General features: G+C 41.1%; 2 protein-coding genes across 2 annotated transcripts; both read right to left on the minus strand.

Moving 5' to 3' along the window:
• Positions 1-783: 783 nt before the first annotated feature.
• pithd1 (PITH (C-terminal proteasome-interacting domain of thioredoxin-like) domain containing 1) lies at positions 784-4,885 on the minus strand. The gene is made up of 6 exons (XM_034545925.1): positions 4,558-4,885; positions 3,722-3,765; positions 3,347-3,424; positions 3,125-3,229; positions 2,399-2,507; positions 784-1,300 (listed from the first exon to the last, which is right to left on the minus strand). Exons 1-6 carry the CDS (start codon positions 4,741-4,743, stop codon positions 1,199-1,201), a joined length of 624 nt encoding a protein of 207 aa, XP_034401816.1. The 5' UTR covers positions 4,744-4,885; the 3' UTR covers positions 784-1,198.
• A 1,101-nt stretch (positions 4,886-5,986) lies between these two features.
• On the minus strand, positions 5,987-19,338 carry eloa (elongin A). The gene is made up of 13 exons (XM_034545018.1): positions 19,296-19,338; positions 18,990-19,105; positions 16,032-16,088; positions 15,447-15,556; positions 13,663-14,273; positions 11,830-12,182; positions 10,851-10,962; positions 10,013-10,165; positions 9,392-9,489; positions 8,903-9,083; positions 8,635-8,764; positions 7,743-7,927; positions 5,987-7,640 (listed from the first exon to the last, which is right to left on the minus strand). Exons 2-13 carry the CDS (start codon positions 19,059-19,061, stop codon positions 7,579-7,581), a joined length of 2,124 nt encoding a protein of 707 aa, XP_034400909.1. The 5' UTR covers positions 19,062-19,105; positions 19,296-19,338; the 3' UTR covers positions 5,987-7,578.
• Between the last annotated feature and the right edge of the window lie 410 nt (positions 19,339-19,748).

Here is a 19,748-nt window from a genome sequence, read left to right on the forward strand (position 1 = left end):
ACCAGAGGAAAGTGAGGATTGACCCAATTGTATGAACTGATCCTTTAAAGACAAATAAATGTATATTCCTGTAAACAATATTTGCTTTTTTTTTTTTTTAAATCCAAAAGAAATGTGAGCTAATAAAAGGAAGACATAATTGTTCTAATTATATGTTGACTCTAAATATCTACATTACAGAATTACATAATATATTGTATGCATGTTAAGCATAAAACGAATAATTCTTCGATATTGCATTATTTCTTAAATAACCTGTTTGCATTTCAGTGTTATCGTGGAGGAATCACACCTCAGTCTGTTTGCATAACTCTACTGCAGGATGCTTTGGATTTGGTCCAAGCCGGAGTCTCAATTGAAACACACTTCCCTTCAATCCCTCCACTCCCTTCGCATGACAGCAAGTGTACTATTATTAATTGTGTGACCGCAACATGCAGCTCCTGGGAACTCATCTCTTCAGAGATAAACCAAGGAAAGACAAATAGAGCATATCGGCTGAGAGAGAGAACCAGGTAAGACCACATAATAAACCACCAGGTGGCAGAAAATATCCAGCACTTGTCAGCGGACAACTGTTGGCTTTATAAACAGCAAATAATGTAGTTGTATTGGAAATATGTTCATTTCTAGGCATTTAAGAAAGTGCTTCTGTATCCAGTGTTTTTTCTCACTCTGTATCTTTCTCTATGCAGATTGTTGTGAGCAAATTAAGTTTCTTAATGTTTCATACCTAAAAATCCTTGCGTTAAGCAAACCACGAATCCAGACTCTAAACATGGCAACCTTTTAGTCGTTTAATCAAAGAGTAACATCACTTGCTTTACTTCCAGCTCGCTGTGCTTTATTTGAAAGCAGCTGTCCCTTTATTGAAGTGGGGGATATCGTGAGACATGACTAAGCAGGTTAAACTGATAACAGACTTTATCTGAGTGTCAAATGTTACATGCATTTAATTTTAAGCTTTTTGCCCACATTAAGCCTTCACTCTTAATTGCCATAGAAAACAGAGCAATAACATGGCACTTCAAGACACTTCTGGTCTTCAGAGTACAGCGCCCAAGTCACCGGTCAAGCCTGAACCAGCCTGCTACGCAGCGTGGAATTCCTCTTAGACCTTATTTTGTCAATGACAAGCCAGCAGACGGCAAAGAAGCCCTCTTCTGCTCTCTTTTCCTTCCGACTCTCTGGAGCTTCTTCAGGAAATGAAGTTGGTTTGTGGGATGATGCTCTCCACTTTGTGATCTGCAGGGTTGGCCGATGCCTCGTAGTTGCAGATTGTCACTTCATGTCTGTGAGCCTAAAGAGAAAGACAGGTCAACTTCCCACACATTCAGATATAATAAATAAATAAATAAATACAAAAAAAATATGTTATATGTTATATATATATATATATATATATATATATATATATATATATATATATATATATATATTTAAAAAAACATGGTTATACACAATGGCCATTTGTGTATATAATACCCTGTCGACTTCAGTCATTCAAAACACAATGGGAGAGTGGCAGTAATTCTAAAAGGTTGACCGTATCAGTGCTGCAGTCACAACAACCCGTGTCTGAACGTCTTAAAGCTGCATCCTCTCTGCTGACCACCAGGGAGCGACTCCTCTGGTTGTATAGAAGTCTTTGAGAAAATGACTCTACTTCTCTCTTGATTTATTCCCTCAGTAAACATTGTAAACATGAGTTCATGGTCTCAATCTCTAGTTTCAAGTCTTCTTCAATACAGCGTGATGTTCATTTATTAAATGATGGTCTTTTTAGAATAAAATAGACCATAAAGCGGAGTATGCTTTAGGGGGTGGGGCTTTGTCAGGTTAATTATTAGGTTTTAGGTTATTTTGGTTGCCTAAAAATGTCTTCTGACTATCTGAAGAGCTAACACAGCTTGTCGCCACAACAGCAACGGAAGGACACGCAAAAAAACTCTTTGGAGAGCGGACTGGAAACTGGAGTCATACCAGACAAACACCAACATATTTTGGGAAAGAATCTGCTGCCCTCGGGTCAAAAATAATGTCTCCTTTCAATGTAGTTGTGATCTGACGCACAAACAAACCATTGGACAACTGAGGGAAAGAAATACGGATCTTTATGGGTTTATTCGTGCTGGACACACTGGAGACGGGAACATTGTGAAGATTAATAACACCCGCCAGTTAGGTCCACCTAGCTAACACTAAAAGAACAGCCCTGCAAGAAACCCTCCCAACATGAAGGTTTTATTGATACTTTAGAGGTGTTTGATTTCACTGAACGGTCATTGAGGAGGATGTCACGTCCCTCATTGATATCTACAGTATTATAGAATATAAAGACAAAAAGAGGAGCCGACAGACAGGATTGAGGATTAAAAAGGCTGTAACTCAGACTGACCTCTGAGTATTCTCCCCTCAGACCGATGTAGTAGACCCGGGTGCTCTCCGATCCAAAGTTCTTGGAAATGTGGATGGAGAGGTGCTGCACGTTGGAAAAACGGGCGATCCTGGGAAATTTGACACACAACGGGAGAGACCTTTTGAGACAGCAGCTCGGGAATGCACTCAGACTCGGAGGTAACGCTAAACTGTAAAGCGGCGAGTAGAAACTCGCACACGGGGGGGCGTACAAGCGGAGGCAAGCGTGACACATGGAGGCAAACAGAAGAGTTGCTTCCACTTGTGGTTTGAACACTTCATGTCATCAAGCATCCAACTTACAAGCTACATTGCTTCATCACTTCTCTGTCTTCATCTCTCGTCTCAACAATCACAAGCAAATCTGAAATCATTGGAAAATTGTCTCGGGGGGGATTTCACAATAAAAGCGACAAGTTAGATTTGTCACTTAAAGATACAATGTTCAACATTTGTGCCAACAGCATATTTTGGATGTACCGATAACTAAAACTAACAGGAAACTATAGGACAAGCTTGCAGTAATTATCGAATAATACCAATAACATTTTCTTAAACTGCAGATTTCTTGAATGCACCGCTAACTGGCATCATCTCATAAGAAGGCCGGTGGAAAGTGTTGATTTGGGAACCTGACGGGTCCAACGGTTCCTGTGTGAAAGCACAAAGGTTTTTTTTTTTTTTTTTAAACTGTTCATGCTCTCACTTTGTCGGATACTCCAGCTCAGCATCAGGGTCTCTGTTGAGTCTGAAGGCCTGCTCGGGTTCTCTGCCGGTGTCATCGAAGGACATGTGGGGGATGTTCTTGTACCTGGAATGAAAGAAACAAAAACAAAAGCTAGTTCATGCGGTTGCTGCTCTCGAGCGAGGGAAAGGATAGAAAACTTTAGAATGCGTCCAACGCGAGACGCGATGGGCAGACACTCACAGTCGGACCTCAGCTGGATGAGAGTCGTCATTTTCCCCAGAGATGATGACGCCTTTCAGCTTCACGCTGCCTGTAAAACTGAAAGAGATGACAGGGTTTCTTGTAGCCGCTATCTTTGATGCGACGGGGCGGAACAAAAATTAATCCTAAAGAGATGCTATCAAGAGAAAACAACAACGATAGGGTGCTGTGAACGGCATGAAGCTGTCACAAGAGATGAAAGCTGAATTATTAAACAACTCAAATGAAAGTAGAACTAGCACCGTTTTGGTCTGAAATTACAGGGGAAAATCTGTTCATTCGGCAGAAAAGGTTCAAGTTCAGGCTCTATATGATGATGATGATGATGATGATGATGATGATTTAAGGACTTACGGGATGTTGAACAGCAGCTCTTCATCTGCATCACTCTCGACATACTAAAAGAAAACAGACAAACAAATGTGACTTCCCTCTGGGTAATCAGAGCAGCAACAAACCAAACACTCTAATGTGCCATGAGACATTATCAGATTGGGATACTGGTTTGACTGGTTTTAGGGCCACAACTATGTTATTATGAGCAATCAGTACTGGGCAATATTTGCAATATTGTGACATACCAGAATATCAATACTGTAAAATACTAATATTAACATCATGTTTATGATTTCAACAGTGGGGGAAATAAGAATTAATTTCAATAAAAGTACAACCATAAAATAAAAATGCTCCATTACAAGTAAAAAAAACGTTCTTTCAAAGCAAAAGTATGTACAACGAATTCAAGTGAAAGTAGTTTTTCTGCAAAAGAAAATGCCCTTTTTTTTCAATACTTATTTTGGAAAGTAACTAGGTATTGTCTAATAAATGTGGTGAAGCAACAGTAATATATTTACCTGTGAACTGTAGTGGAGCATTACAAACTAAAAGTACAAGTATCTCAAACATACAGACTGAGTTAAGTAAAGTAGCCTTTAACTGACTAACGTTAGTGGAGTAAAAACTAAATTCCATCACTGGATTTCAACCCCAAATAGTAAAGGAGATGACAGGACTGCAGCCCTCATGTACTCCGGCAGCCTCAGTGATATCAAACATTTGGTTGGAGTTACTAAGTGCGCAACAGAAGCGCCGGTAACCTCAAGTGGCGCACACCGCAGGACCTCTCTCGACCACCGGGGCCCAGCACATGAACGCTGACTGCGGTAGAGGCTCTGTGTCGTCCTTACCGTGTCCCGCTCCTTCCGCCGGTCCCACGGTTTGAACACCAGCTTCCCGTCCCCTTCTCTGCTCTCGTTCAGGCACTGCAGCTTCTCCACGTCGATCCGCCGGTACAGGCCGTACTCCAGGCCCCTCTCCGCGGGCTCGTGCTCCGCCTCGCACCCACTGCCGTGCCCGTGACCGTGCCCCGACATCGTGGAGCTTGAAAACGCTGCTTTCCGTCACAGTTCACTCAGACAGAGAATAACAATCTGCCGCACGTTCAGAGTGTTTACAGAAAGTGAACCAGCGCTATCAGCAAGTTGAACTTCCGGCTGTCAAGCGAGGAGACCTTATAAAAGTACTTCCGGTTTGAGATTCTTTAGAATAAAAGAAGTGTTTTTGTCTAAAAATGGTATTAAGGACAATGCTGACAATGCGTAAATTAAATTAGGTAAGCTAGTACTAATATGGGCAAAGAGTTAATCATATAATTGTCTGAAATGAGATCAGGCAAACTAGCATTAGCAAACAAAACAGTTATTGGTAGAATGTTGTTTAATGAAAACTGATTTTGAAACATTTAGAAAGAAAATGAATGTTGAAAAATGATTCCCTACAATAAATTATATTACCGTGAAAAAAAGAGAATTGTTTTATTTGTCATTTATTATTTACGTGATAGAAATGTGTAGCCTCTGAACAAAGCTTTTAAGTGCAGGCAGAAGTTTTATTTTGAAGGGGAAGGAAATCATCCTCTTCGACGTTATGGCCCTTTTATCTTGGGAAGCAGCATGTTTTATAGATGCCCAGAGCTTTTATTTATATGTGCATGTATATATATATATATATATATATATATATATATATACACACACACACACACACACACGTGTATACACATATATACACACACACATATATATATATATATATATATATATATATATATATATATATACATATATATACACACACACACACACATACATATTACTTGACTCTTCAACTTAAACCGTTCTATAGAAATTGTTCTTATTCTCACAACCTTCAAATACTCAGCAAGGTTTTAATTGATTGAGAAAACGTGAATTATGACATTAATTTCAACGGAAACTACAACCACTAAAAAGATTCCCATCTAGTTAGATCCCGGACTTTAATGACAAGATATTTGAAACAAAGGAAAAACACAAAATGTAGGTTTAATAGGGATTAAATGCCACAATACATGATTTAAGGAGAACATAGGATGTAAACAATATTGTATTAAGGCCAACAGAATATTCTCAAGGGACAGTTTTTCCATAGTACCCAACAACCTTTTCTGCAGACTTTTTGGAATTGTTCCGTAGTTTCGAGAGAAAACGTTTTTCTCATGTTCAACAGAAAGCACAGAGTATGTTTGTTTTGCTTGATAAAACAACGGCACACAAAAAAAGATTTCTTCACACAGTCTTTAAGGGCAAAAAGTCAATTTTAATAAAAATGACCATATAACATTTATTAAAATCTAATAAAATTACAATTTGTAATCTACTTCATTTGGGGCCCATGTTGTGGGGTTCCAGGTCCCAGTGTTTAAAATAAATACATCTCATCATTGTTGTAGATTGAAACTGCAGACGTCCTATTGACCTTCTTCCTTATTGTCGTGTTTCCTAGTTCCTTTTCTTCTCTTCAGCATTCACTCAGTGAAGCAGATATATAAACGGGGACACACACATTCAACAGCAGGAAAAACATAATCTGAAGCCACAGGGAGTCAAAATAGGTCTACAAAGTGTTGTGTGTTGTTCACTGATATCATTTCCAGCCCTCCACATAAAAAAATGATGTCTAGATATGCATGTGTTTGTTTGTTTTCTTTTAAAAGTCTTTAAGAGTCTTTAACCAGCCAGTTGTTGTCTCGGCTGACGTGCACCATGCAAGCCATAAAGGTAAAAGGAAAAAGTGTGGAAAGGTTTTCCTCATGTAGTGTATCAGTTGCTCGTGAGGAAAAAGTGACAAACAACTATTCTTTAAATACAACTTAAAAAAGAAGCAGTACTTTTTCTGTCCCATGATGAGAAATCCAATAGTTTTGTTGAAGAGGTATGATTATTAGCTTTCTTGACAAAAGTTAGATGAGACGATTGACACCACTCATGTCGGTAGACTAACGAAGCTACAGCCGGCTAACTTAGCATAACGTAGCATAGCATAAAAACTGTATACGGCTAGCATGGTAGCAGAATCCACTGACCACCACATCTAAAACTCACTGATAAACACCGTGAGTCTTACACTTAGTTGATATGTACAAAAACATTTGTAGTTTCATGTGAAAATCTGGTCCTGGCTAAAAAAAAACTAGCTTGTTCCAAACACCCCCCATAAAAACACTGTATTGTTGTTTTTACACACTATGAGATGCCGTTTTTTTGTACGGTTTAAGCAAACAAGATAAAAACATGTTAATGAGCATTTGAGGTTACCTTTGGACAGATTCAGGCTAGCCGTTTCCCTCTGTTTACAGTCTTTATGCTATGCTAAGCTATGTTAAGCTAACTGTCTCCAGCTACATATTAAGTGAACAGAGGTGACGGTGGCATCAGTCTTCTTGTCTAACTCTCTGTAAATAAGCGAAAAAAAGAGGCTCGACTTTTTCCTTATAAAATGTCTGCTATAAAACAGGAGAAAGTAACAGACTGTGTGTTTGCAGGTGTGTGTGTGTGTCTCTTTTGTTTCCTGTAAAATGTTAATTTTCTTAACACCGATGTCACACCCAATAACCGTAATTTATGATTTAAACACTTATTCAAAGACCCCTTCCCCCAACAAACAGATGCACTTAAACACTTAAATAAAACTAATTTAAAAAATCCACCATTTTTCCACCAATACTGAAAAGTTCATACGATATGTTTGGTGGTAAAGTTGATGGTGTGTGTGTGTGTGTGTGTGTGTGTGTGTGTGTAGGGATGAAGGGGTCTCCAGTACAATTTTTGCTAAAAACTTAAATTAAAAACACAGTTGGAATCCATAAAATACATTCAGTCTCTTTCACACTATCGGCGGGAGAATCTGTTCTTGAAAGCTTTGATAGTTTTGGCCATCATGGGGGCGATTTCTGCGAGGGGAACAAATAGTTTGTTTGAGATTTACACAAAAAACCTAAAACAAAATTGTGGCTCTCTTTTTGATCCTATACTCTGGATTGTGACACACTTACTTTTGACCTGTGGTTTGTCCCGGGCGGCAGGTCCTCCTCCCACTCCTCCTCCTCCTGCTGCTGCTGCTGCTGCTGCTGCACCACCACCTGGTGCGAAGGAGCGAGACGAGCCGGGAGAAGGGTCGAGTTGGGAGGAAGAGGAGCGACTCAATTCACCAGAGTAGTCTGTGGTAGCTGGTCTTATTCTGAAGGACACAGGAAGAGAAAAACAGTCTGACACTGTGCTCAATGTAAAGTAAAATGGCTGAAAGAAAATCAAAAAGTGCATAAAATAAATGATGGACTTTATTTTAAATGTCTATCGGGGTTGCAACTAAAGATGACATTTATTATTGATTGCTAATGATTTTTATTCTCCAAAACTAATTTGTCAATTAGTTAGTAACAGTAAATCCCCACATTTGAGAAGCTGAGATGGGAGATTCTGTACTATTTCTGTTTTGTAAATTACATGAACAATTTACGAATGATCAACCCTGTGCGCACAGATACAACTTTGTGGAAAGTCATCTGTATGTTTATTCTATCTCAACTTTTCCACTCCAAAACTAAACTCAAGGCCTAAATCCTAGACGTGAACTACTATGTTTTGACAGCTCCTTTGTTTACAACTCCATATGCTAATTAACCTCTGAAGTCTCACACAAAAGGGACCATAAATAACATTCATGGTCTAGGGGTCTTGTGGGGGAGAACTCCTCTGGCAGGAACTGTTTGTCACAGGGTAAAAGGACAGAGGCAGAGACAAGACCTTCGAGCAGCAATATGACTTGAGTGCATGTTTTCAACTCTGCTTCTTCGTGCAAGAATAAATTACCCCAATGATGATTTTACACTTGGTGTCGAGTAGAATTTTTCTAACATACGTCAACGTGCTGGATGGGATACTGACTTGATGGGAGCTGCAGCGGCGGTGGAGCTAGCTGACGAGCCACTGATGGTGCCGAACTTCTCCTGTCGGCGGCGGACGTCGCGCGGCGGCTTGGCGACAGAATTCACAAACGCCATCTTGACCTGGCGCCCTGCCAGGACAAACGCAACGCTCACATTTAAAACACTCGATACATAAACCTCAGTCTGTGAAACTTCTGTAGAAATGAACGTCCATCTCTTGCCACCGTCTTTATGCTCATTAATGAGGAACCAATAGTGACTCCTACCTTTTGGCTTGTTGGCGTGGGCGGAGGAGATGTTCTGGGTGAGCATCCTCAGTCGCTCCTCGCGCTCGTCGTGCAGCCTCAGATACATCTCCCTCCACGACTCGTACTCCTGAGGCGTCTCGCGTTTAAAGTCCCGCTGACAATGGCGCATCCACAGCTCGTCAGATTCCTCCGTGAACCACTGAAAAAAAAGAGGGAAGCAAAGTCAACAAGGAGTACCATCAGTCTTCCTACACATTGTCCTCGTCCTTCTGTATTTGCTTCCTCTCTTCTTGTTCATTTTGGTATGGGAGGTGAGTTGTTGCAAGTTGGTTTCTTTGATTACGTTGGGTTCTATTTGTATACATCGCACGTTAAAATGCTTTATTCGTCAATTCTGAGCTCCATCTGTTGTTGCGTCTCGACCACCTGCAGGCGAACTGAACACTGTGGAATGCGGATGAGGGTCCTCACAAATAATAGAGGGAAAATAAAATGTGAGAGCATCACCTGGTTGCTCTGCTCGATGCGGTACAGCTGCTCCGGTGTGCACCGCTCCAGCACCGGCTCCAAGATCTCGAACGGCACTCCTCCGACCTCAGCGATGGCTGAAAGACCAAGTTTGTTTTAGCCACCTTGAGATAACGGGCAGGCGGGGCTGGAGTAGTGAATGTTGACTCTCAAAACATTGGTGACTGTTTATCTTTTATGCTTTGTGGTGAGCCCCACCCCTCTGGTACCTCTCTTACTGTAGCAGTAATAAATAATGATGAAATAAGACAAGAATACATTTTAGTGCTTATTCAGCAACTGCATCTCCTAAAAAAAAGTCTGGAGGGGCATGCAGGAAGCAGGGCTGTCAACTTCAATGCATTCATTTATTCATTTTAATGACATTATCAAAAGTTAGCACATACCTTAATGGCCACAAGTCATATAATTATGTTCTAATGCCACCCGTAGGTACTCATGTGCCTAAATAATGTCATATTTTGAGGTTACAATATCTTAATTTGGGGGCTATTCCAAGCAAAAGTTGATATATGTGATTGTTCTTGATTAAATTGCTGTATATGTGTATATTCCCCCCCTTATGCATATTTCTCGAGATCCTCCCCCTACTACACTCACAGTCGATGTTGTTCTGCAGCACCCGGATGCACTGCTCGTACAGAGTCATCATCTTGGGCAAGTAGGCGGTCTTTGATCCTGAGTAGACCACCATCTTGGAGTTGAACCGCTTCCCCGTGAACCCGGAATCCTCCTCGTCGTTGCAGACGGGAACTGAAAGCAAAGCAAGGGAGCGTGTGAGTCAGACGGGGTGACACGGAGCAGGGCAGGACGAACTTTTACAGATACGGTGACACAAAAAATATTGCTCTCGTTCGAACATGTCTAAGAAACAGTTTGGTATTTGACAGCCAAATCCTGAGTGGAACAGACCGGTTCTTACTGAATATACATAGCGCTAACACATGGACAAACACACTGCATTTCCAAGAACTTCTTCACATGATGTGAAGCAGCAACAGCCGGAACGGTTGGGTTTGCATTAGCAGTAACTCCAATATGGCAGTCAGAGTGAAAGCTCAGCAGAAAACCACTAACGTAATTAGACTTCTAGAGGCTATTAGTTTAAGTTTCAGTCAAACAACATCATTTTCAATATGGGAATGCTTTATCTGTCTGAAGTCTTTGTCCTGTATATGTCAGGTCACTGGAGAAAGCAAAGCACTGCACGCTAGTCAGAACTTCTGAAGAGGTTTGTACACGACTAAAGCAGGAAATGTGTGATGGAAGTGAAACGTTTTATCGAGGAAATATTAGAAATACATAACAAGAGGATTATGTTGAACATACTATGAGTTCTTGGAGCTATAAAAGCACTGTTCCTTTGATGGCCATCAGTTTCATAACCAAGACATTCATTGTTTTGTTTTTAAAAGGCCGGGGGGGGGGGGGGCGTTACCTTTCCGTCTCTGAGGGGACAGTGGTGTGACGTCGAGGGAGGGCAGAGGTCTGTAATTGGGTTGGATCGCCGGCAGGGGGATCTCAGGAAGAGTCGCAACAACCTCAACCACCTGCAAATAACATCAACAAAAGCAGCTTTTCAAACTAAAGGTGTCAGATACAATGGAAGAGCAATCAAACAACACGATAAGTTAAAGGAATGGTTTTATGGTTTTAATGCCGTCTTTCAGGCTGTTAGGTCAAAACATTTATACCACTCTCATATCAGTCTGGAAATAAGAAGCTACTGAAGAGGCTGTCTGTCCGTTTCCAGTGACAAATCCTTTCATTAAGAGCGTTGTAAGAGGTAAAGAAACCACAAAGACAGGCTGTAGTAAAACTCCAGTCTCTAAACTTGTCATAGTCGTAGAAATCTGCAGGCCACTGCTCTTCTCTGAATTGGGCGACTGTGGGTCAGTGGTTAGAAGGTTCATCTTTCAATCAGGGGGTTGGTGGTTCAATCCCCGCCCTAGTCGATGTGTCCTTGAGCAAGACACTTAACCCGGAGTTGTTCCCTGTAGCTGTGTCTACAGTGTATGAATGTAACATGATTGTAAGTCACTTTGGATGTAATGTAATGTAATGTAATTATTTTGACGGTGAAACAAATTACTGTCGCAAGGAAACATCACAATTCTACAAAATAATGTTGCACTTGTGGAGAAAAATACGTCTGGCAATAAAGGCCTTCAGTTTATAGCGGCAACAATTAGTCGATTGGTGGAACAGAAGATTGACGGCAAATAAATCGTCAACCATTTTGATAAATGGATAAATGTTTTTAGTAATTTCTGATGCAAAAATGCCAAACATTCTCTGGTTGCAGCTTCTTCAATGAAAGCAAACTGATCATATTTAAGGTTTGAAATGCTGGCCTCCCCTCTTGCTGACATTTCACAGACCAAACTCTAAACCCAAACCTCTGCTGCCGTTCTTACCCGCTTGCGTTTTTCCCCTGTTGACGAATTTGAGCCTGAATGTGGCCTCTTGGAACTCTGAGTGCCGTTGGCCTTGCTCCCTTTGGAGGAAGAGGAGGATGAGGAGGAGGGGGCAGGCGGAGGGGTGTGTGAACGATGGGAGGATGCCGTGGAGGAGGAGTGAGGCAGCCGACTGTGTGTCGAGGACGAGGACGGTGGCGGCGGAGTGGGCGGCGGCGGCGGCGGCTGCTTCTTCTTCTTCTTGACGGGCGTGGGGGCGTCATATGTGAGGAAAGACTCAAAGGACATGGTGGGAGTCTCAAAGTCCTCTTCCACCTCCTTGGGCGGAGAGTCCTTCGGCACCCGCGGCCGCCCTGGGAACACAGAGGCAAATCGTTTCTGGTGCTGCCGTGTACATTCCTTATAATGCCAATTCCAAAAAAAATGCACTACAGGAATGTTCCACTGTTTTAGTTTTGTTTGTCACGTGTTCGCTGTGTTACAAATGGGCTACAACAGAATTTCGTTGTGTATCCCTGAGTTGCATAATGACAACAAAGTAAAAAAGCACTGTTTGGTTTGGGCTCCTGTTGATTGTTTTAACCCCGCCCTCCAATTGGTTATTATCCAACTCTCTCAACAACGCCCAACATACACTTCAAACCATTGCTCATAGGCATCGTCGAATCACAAACATGAGACATTTGCAGGCAAAACAAGCTAGCTAGAACATCAACATTAGCAACTGAACCAAACACGCTAACAAATTTGATTTAATTCAACCGTTTAAAACACGTCGGCTAACCAGCAACGCTCTGTGACTGGGAAGCGTTCACAGCGTTAACACTACTTAACCAACAGACTCTCGTTCATAAACTACCATCTGAACGTTCATATGATCCTGGACCTAAATTAGCCCTTTCAGAAGGCAGTGTCATCGGTTTTGTGAAACTCTGATAGATATGCCGGCTAATTCATTCTCAGCTAAAGAAAAGGGTTGAAATTATTATTTTCCATGACATTTAACACCCTCTCATCACATTTAAGAAGCAAACGACAAACGACATTTTGGCTCGAAATATTGTTTCACTTCCAGTAAAAACTACCGTAATTGTTTTCAGCTTTACTTCAACCGCTTGTGGTGTGTTATATTGATACACAGCAGCAAAACATGTCATGTTTATAAAAGGACAGAGCAATCACTTGCTGCCGTTTGGGAAACTGGTGCATGAATTAGAAGAAGTTTTGTGTCCTGTCAAAGTAACTTAAACAGATTGCGTCTCAATTAGCACAGGATGTCTCTGTTGTGGTCCCATTCATCTCTTGGGCTGATGAAAGACAAAACATGGTTTCTGGTGCACAGAGCTGCACAAATAATCATCCAATAAAAAAATACAACAAGAGCAAAGTAGTCAGTGATAATAGACCCTGCTTTCCAAACATGAGCAAGTTCCTTATTTTTATATGGTCCTAAATTCTCTCTTTTTTGTTGTTGGCTGTGGTATTAATTATTATAATCTTTTTTACAAGGCAGTTTTCTTTGGTCAATTTGAACAGTCCTATTGAATCGTCCCATTTAGACAAACTGATCTCATTATTGTAATCATAAATGGCATCCACTGTGTATACTTTTGCAGCCTTAACCCGGTTGCCCTTTTTTGCTTCCTCCTAATTAGCAATTACAATCTTATTCCACGCTGTCTGACAGTATCGTATTTATAGATTTTTTTTGTTTCAGCTCTTTTTTTAAGAGATGTAATGTTCAGACGGTTTTCCCTAAATTGCTTGATAATCCGTCTATAAAATACTAAAAGAGATCAAACAGGTAAAATCACTTCCATCCAACACACTCACCGTCGTCTCCTCCTTTCTTCTTCTCCTCCCTCTTACTCTCATGCGTGGTGGACTTCCTGCTGTGCTTGGCAGACTTTGCTACCGGACTCTCTCTGTCTGCGCTGCGGTTCTTCCCTTCGCCGTCTCCTCCTCGAGCACTACTCGTCTGTGCGTGGCGTTGCCGCCGCTCCTCGTCCCTATCCCTGTTTCTATCGCCGTGGGAACCGTGGTGGTGGTTTTTGTTGGGTTCTTTATTTGGTTTGGCGAGGCGGACCTCTTTGCGAAGAGGAGGAGGAGGAGGACTAGGCTCAGGCTCGGGCTCGGGCTCGGGCTCAGGCTCAGGCTCAGGTTCAAGCTCGGGTTCAGGCTCGGGGCTCTCGTACTCGTCCGACTGGTAGCCTCCTCGCTGCGGAGGGCTGTAGTGCTTGTGTTGAGGAGGTGAGGGCGAGTAGTTTGTGTGATGGCCTCTCTCCACCTCTACCTCTTCCTCCTCCTCTTCTTCTTCTTCCATGTAGGAGGGCTCTTCCTCGGGGGAGGGCTCCCGGGTGCGTCTGTGGCCGCCTACATCACCACCCGCCTCTGGGCCTCGAGAGTGCATGTGTGACCGCGGTGCCTCTTTCACGTTGTTGGGTCTGAGGTAGAAAGATAGGCAGTGGCCAAAACAGTTACTTTTTTCAGATTAGAGTTTTACATGCAAAACATGGAGTTTAACGACCCAACAATGTTTATGTACCTCTTACGGGTTAACACAGCTATAACTCATTAACAGTCTGAAAAGCTCTTCAGAATAATCCATTTATCCCAAATACTCAACAGTAACCATTGTGAAACATGCCAAAAGACACATGACTTGGCCATTCAAGCAGAACTGATGTGAAATGATGTGAAATACAATGAACGAGATTAAAAGGAATGTGCACAATCGCTCCTCTGCGGGTCACAAGTTCCCCCTTTACTGCAGAGCTCTTATTGGTTTCGTCTAGAACAATGGTTCCCGACCTGGGAGTCGGGGAACCTCAAAGGGCTCGCAGGATAAACTGCAAGACAAGCAGGAACAACAAAAACGTTTCAGCTACTTCAATTGCTCTAATATTTTCATTTCCTTGTTATTTACCAGATAATTCGACCTCTTCAAGCCTTTTAACGACACGGGGGAAAGCTACATGTTTAAAATCTATTTTCAAATATGGCCCATAATTTTACCCCCATATTGATTTGATTTTAAAGTAATTATTTAATTTTACAGCAGCAAAATTGTTGCATAACAGTTGAAGTTTCTTAATGCACATATATAATCATGAAGCCATGTCGAACATGTCAGCACTCTGATTTACTGAGACAAACCTGACATTGATGAACTCATCACCCTGACCACTAATTTGTATATTTCTTGCCACTGTGTTTATTTTGCATTTTAGATTAGTTTATTGGTATTTGTATACTTATTTTTCTGAACTTAAAGGCCAAGCTGAACAGGAACTAAGTCCATTTCAAGAGAGGTGAAATATTGATCAACTGTCCCTGGAGTTTTAATGTAACTTCTCTTTTTGGAGTCCCGTCTCTCGTCAGCTCTCAGCAGAGTTGTTAGACGAAACAAGTGCCTCATTGTAACTCTGCGTCAGTTTATTTATTAAAAATAGACTCAAGTTGATCCCCCATTATGTTTTGAGGAAAGTCACTGATTGACAGATGTTGCATCTCCACTGTATATGCTCCGTGCAGGATTGGAAGCCCACAGTGGACTGGGGCATCTCCACTGCTTACTGCTGTTTGCATGCGTCAAGGCTCGGGTATGCACAACGTACCTGTCGGACTGAGGAACCAGTTTCTTCCATTTGGCCACGAGGCCTTTCGCCATCTCCCCAGCCATCTGATGCTTCCTAAAAGAATTGACATTCTTCCCCACTCCGGTTTCCTACAACAGAAAGCAAAACAAAGTCGAAACATTTGACACCGATCACTCTTTCTTTGAGCCCAAATTGAGTTATTTCATTCAACAACACCAGGCAAGGTTGAGGAACTCTTTAGACTTCGTGTTTTCATTGTTTAGATATCACAATAGTCCGACAACCTCATACATCTTGTCTGTGTGGGTTTCCACTTTTACAGTTGTTATTTGTCCGCTTCAGTCGAGTGAGCCGATTAGTCAGAAACACGTCGAGGCTGCGCTCATAATTTCCACGAATCACATCCGCCAGGAAAGAAAAAAATGCTGCCCGAGGAGCGAGGACATTTTTGTTCCCAGAAAAGCTCCAATTCTGGTCCACTACAACTGTCTGAATTAGTCAGAGTTAATGAATGCATTGCTGAAGAGCTTTTCCTCAAACATGCTTATCTACTGGTCCTGTCTGTTTTATTGGCAGACATTCCAGTGTCAAGAGGAGCCTTACCACCAGTATGTCCACGGTCATGGGAAGCTCTCCGAGTCTTTTCAATGTCTTCAGGAGCTGGAAAACAAAAGAAAATGTATAATGTTTTGAAGATGGTTCTGGTCTTAAAGTCAACACATTTTCAGTATTGATACTTCAACAGGGTTCATAGATATATTTTTAACAATACATTGAGGTCAGAGGCTGACGTTACACCAACATAACATCAAGTATTCTAACCCAAACATTACAGTATTGTTTCACCAATATAGATTCCTCGATCTTAACTGAACCCAATACAATCATATAAGCACATTTCTGTGTGTTCCAAAAGCTGTCTTGTTCTTGTATCCATGAACACTAAAAACAAAAATGATAAGTCTTATATCTTATTCTTAAAGAATTGTTTGTCAGGAGTTCACAACTGTATCCCATGGTCTTCCTCAGAGGATGGAGTTGGCTCAGTTGTCATGGAGGACCACCTGTTACCACACAGTAGAAGTTCAATGCCAAGGGTCACGTGACGACAACTGAGCCATCACCATGGCAATAGAGCAGACTCCATCTGCTAAATTAGAGCAAGAGACGTGGTTGAAAGTGACAGAAAAAGCCAGCAAGTAATTATATCAACGTCAATAGAAAATGTACTTTAAATATAATATCCAATGTGTTGACAGGATAGTATAGTGTAAGTCAATTAAATAACAAACTACTATGACATAAAATATATCAATAGTGTGACGTCAACTTGAAGTAAGAGAGGATCTATAGCTTATTATCCTATTTGTAGACATCAGAAGAGGTGAATCAGCAGTGTTTGTGATTAGAATAAATCATCATCATCATAATAAAGATGGGATGGATGTGTCATACTTTAGTATACCCGTAGCTGTATCATGTAACAATGGGTGTTGTCACTAAAAACAAATATGCTGGTTGATTAACAAATTCAAAAGCACAGTAACACTACTGTGTGCATGCACATGGTGCGTTCACAGGTTTCAATTTCAGCCACCAGCCTCCCATGAGGATGATTTACATGCACATATTCTCACATGTGGACTACCTTTGTTCACATTACTAGCTTTTGAATGAACCCCCTGACCCAAAGAAATGACACCTGGTGGTTGAGGAGCTGTTTTCGACCCGTTTCATTTACATATAAATTGACATATTATTACATTTAAATGAAACGGCAGTGTCTGATACACACTGGAAACACATTCGCCAGCCATGCGCCATGAAGACTGAATGATAACGTGGCCTAACGGGGCCGGACTGTAGTAAAAAAAAAAAAGAAAAAGAAAAGAAATTTCCCCGAGCTGTTATTTCTTCGTTTTTTATAAATAAAACATGTACTTCTCAAAACAGGACTAAAGCTTCCGTTGAGCAAACCTGTCACACGGAGCACGGCTGCTTTGTTTTGGGAGGTTCCATTTGAGCAGTGAAAGTAAACAAAGAAGGGTCGGACATTGTCAATTATCATTTATCCGCTTCTAGTTTTCAACATTTTAAGAGCAGATAGCAATGCAGTGATGTGCAGTGGCTGCATTAGCCGACAAGTGAGAAAGCATTTGAACGTTACAGGCCTGGAGTCGGCGGAACGTTTACTGTCATCACTTTCCGCACTAGCGTTAGTTAGCTCGATGGCTAACAGCTACTCTGGCCCCGAGTGCCGCCTGAAGAGAAATTACGTTGTGGTTATTGTTATTGTTTTCATAACAGATGGACTGTCTATGAGCGGTTATTAAACCAGGCTGACAGGGCTTAACATTAGCTGGACTATAGCGTTAAAGAAGTGCGTTATAACTAGTTAAAACCTCTTAATTGTCGTGACGTCTCTCGTGATGCCTTCGCGTGCCATCGGACATGCTGCTATTCTAAAGTGAGCACGAATGAATCAAATCCAATGTTGAGCAATGTATTGTTTTGACATGGGTCCTTCCTAAGTATCATGATACTTAAGAACTTAGATTGTACGGTATGCTGTAACACTAGAACGTAGACGTACGCATATATCTGGGTAATACGACTAATGTATTTTGCTTCTGTGAAACATAATGAAGTCGCAGAACAAATTGTATTTTATTGTGGTTACTCCCAGCTATATCAGAGTGCAAATGACTATTGTCATAGTTGAAAAAGATCACAAAGCTAAAATTAACAAAAACACACTAAATTCACTTGAAAATTACAAAAGGAAGTTACTTACTATTTTTTTGTATTTAATTTCAACATTATTCTAATTAATATTATAATGATATATTTGAGTGTTTAATGGGATGTGGAAAGGATGAGTACAATTGACCTATTAAGAATGTGGGATATTACTGGAAAAGACTGTCGTGTCCCTTTAGTTTTGTTTAGGGGAAGGGGGATATGCAAACCATCGCTGATTCTGTTGATGAATGTATTTTAATTGATATTAAAGAACATTTGCAAATATTTTTGTGCCAAAACAAGTCAGTGGATTTACTGACAGAGTTGATACTGTATATTTAATTTCAACCTCTAGAAACTTGCGATAGAAAATGGTGATTCATTTAGTCATTCTAAACTTGGACCTAATGTACAAATAACATGATGAAATACATGTATTACATTGTTTTCATTCCTGTGTTGTTGGTTTACTTGACAGTTGTCACAAGTTGCCACAACTTGATTGGACATATCAACCACTGAGTTATTAATTCACCAATAACACAATAACTACGGGAAATGGCTGTAGTTTCAGAACTACTATCATTTGTATTTCCGACCCCACACAAAGCAGCTGAATGGTCGTTAACGTAAAAGATTGCCAGGAAAACGAGTCCTGAGAGCGGCCCTTGAATGCAGCATTTAAAATAGCGTTGCGACTTTCGCAGAACTGCCGTAGCCGTGGCTTCGTTTCGGGCCGCCGGAGACGAACCGTCACATTTCGGGAGACGGTCGGTGCTACACACCAAACCTGTCCGCCTCCGCCTGTTCAGTCGTTACCTTTCGAGGCTCCGGATTCTCCAGGAGCCGCGACTGGAGTCTATCCACTGCTTCCAGCAGTTCCTCCGCCATGTTTACTGCTGGTACCCTGTCCCCCGGAAACTACTTCATCCTGACTGAACGGAGAAAGGGTGAACAAAAAGGAGAGGTTCCGCTTAGTTCAGTGAACGCTGCTGCGAAGAAGAGGCGTTACAGCCGCCTGAGATATTAATATTAATCATTATTATTATTTAATAATGAAACAGCAACATCTGATACATTAAGAATTAAATTATTTAGAGCAATGAGGAAATCAGAAGTTTGTACACGATGAGAAGAGTCACGAAAGACGGAACTACGTCACAGCACAGCTGACAGAGCACGCAATGGCGCTTGTTGGTTTGACGTCAATGAAAACGCTGAATAAGCATGTAGTGTAGTTTACTATGTATCCTGTTGGCACGGTGTCATCTTTCATATAAAGAAGTACACTATTAGTTAGATTCTTTATATTTATTTTCAAGCACAGTTTAGAGACAAATATATATATATTTTGTATTAACTACTTTTATTTGACTTAAGGTACAAGTTACTTTGCAGAGTCCGATTCATAATACAAAATGTAATCAACAAATATTCTGATAGGTTGAGACAATAATGTGCTTAGTACAGTTGTGTGGTACTTGTACTTGACTTGATTATTTCCATGTCGAGTACATTTCAGAGTGATCGATTGTACTTTTCACTGCACTGCATTTATTTGACTACAGTTCCTTTGCA

This window comes from Cyclopterus lumpus, chromosome 11 (genome assembly GCF_009769545.1).
Source record: "Cyclopterus lumpus isolate fCycLum1 chromosome 11, fCycLum1.pri, whole genome shotgun sequence".
Classification (NCBI taxonomy): Eukaryota; Metazoa; Chordata; class Actinopteri; order Perciformes; family Cyclopteridae; genus Cyclopterus; species Cyclopterus lumpus.

Bases quoted from the DNA above. Each gene is read 5' to 3' on its own strand.
- pithd1 (XM_034545925.1), bottom strand. From the start codon at position 4,743: ATGTCGGGGCACGGTCACGGGCACGGCAGTGGGTGCGAGGCGGAGCAC. The intron at 2,508-3,124 runs GTGAGAGCATGA...CAAATTTCCCAG, and splicing joins GAGCTGGAGTATCCGACAAA to GATCGCCCGTTTTTCCAACG. The intron at 1,301-2,398 runs GTCAGTCTGAGT...CTTTCTCTTTAG, and splicing joins TGAGGGGAGAATACTCAGAG to GCTCACAGACATGAAGTGAC.
- eloa (XM_034545018.1), bottom strand. From the start codon at position 19,061: ATGGCGGAGGAACTGCTGGAAGCAGTGGATAGACTCCAGTCGCGGCTC. The intron at 16,089-18,989 runs GTAACGACTGAA...TTTGTTTTCCAG, and splicing joins AGAATCCGGAGCCTCGAAAG to CTCCTGAAGACATTGAAAAG. The intron at 10,166-10,850 runs GTAACGCCCCCC...CTTTGCTTTCAG, and splicing joins GTCCCCTCAGAGACGGAAAG to TTCCCGTCTGCAACGACGAG.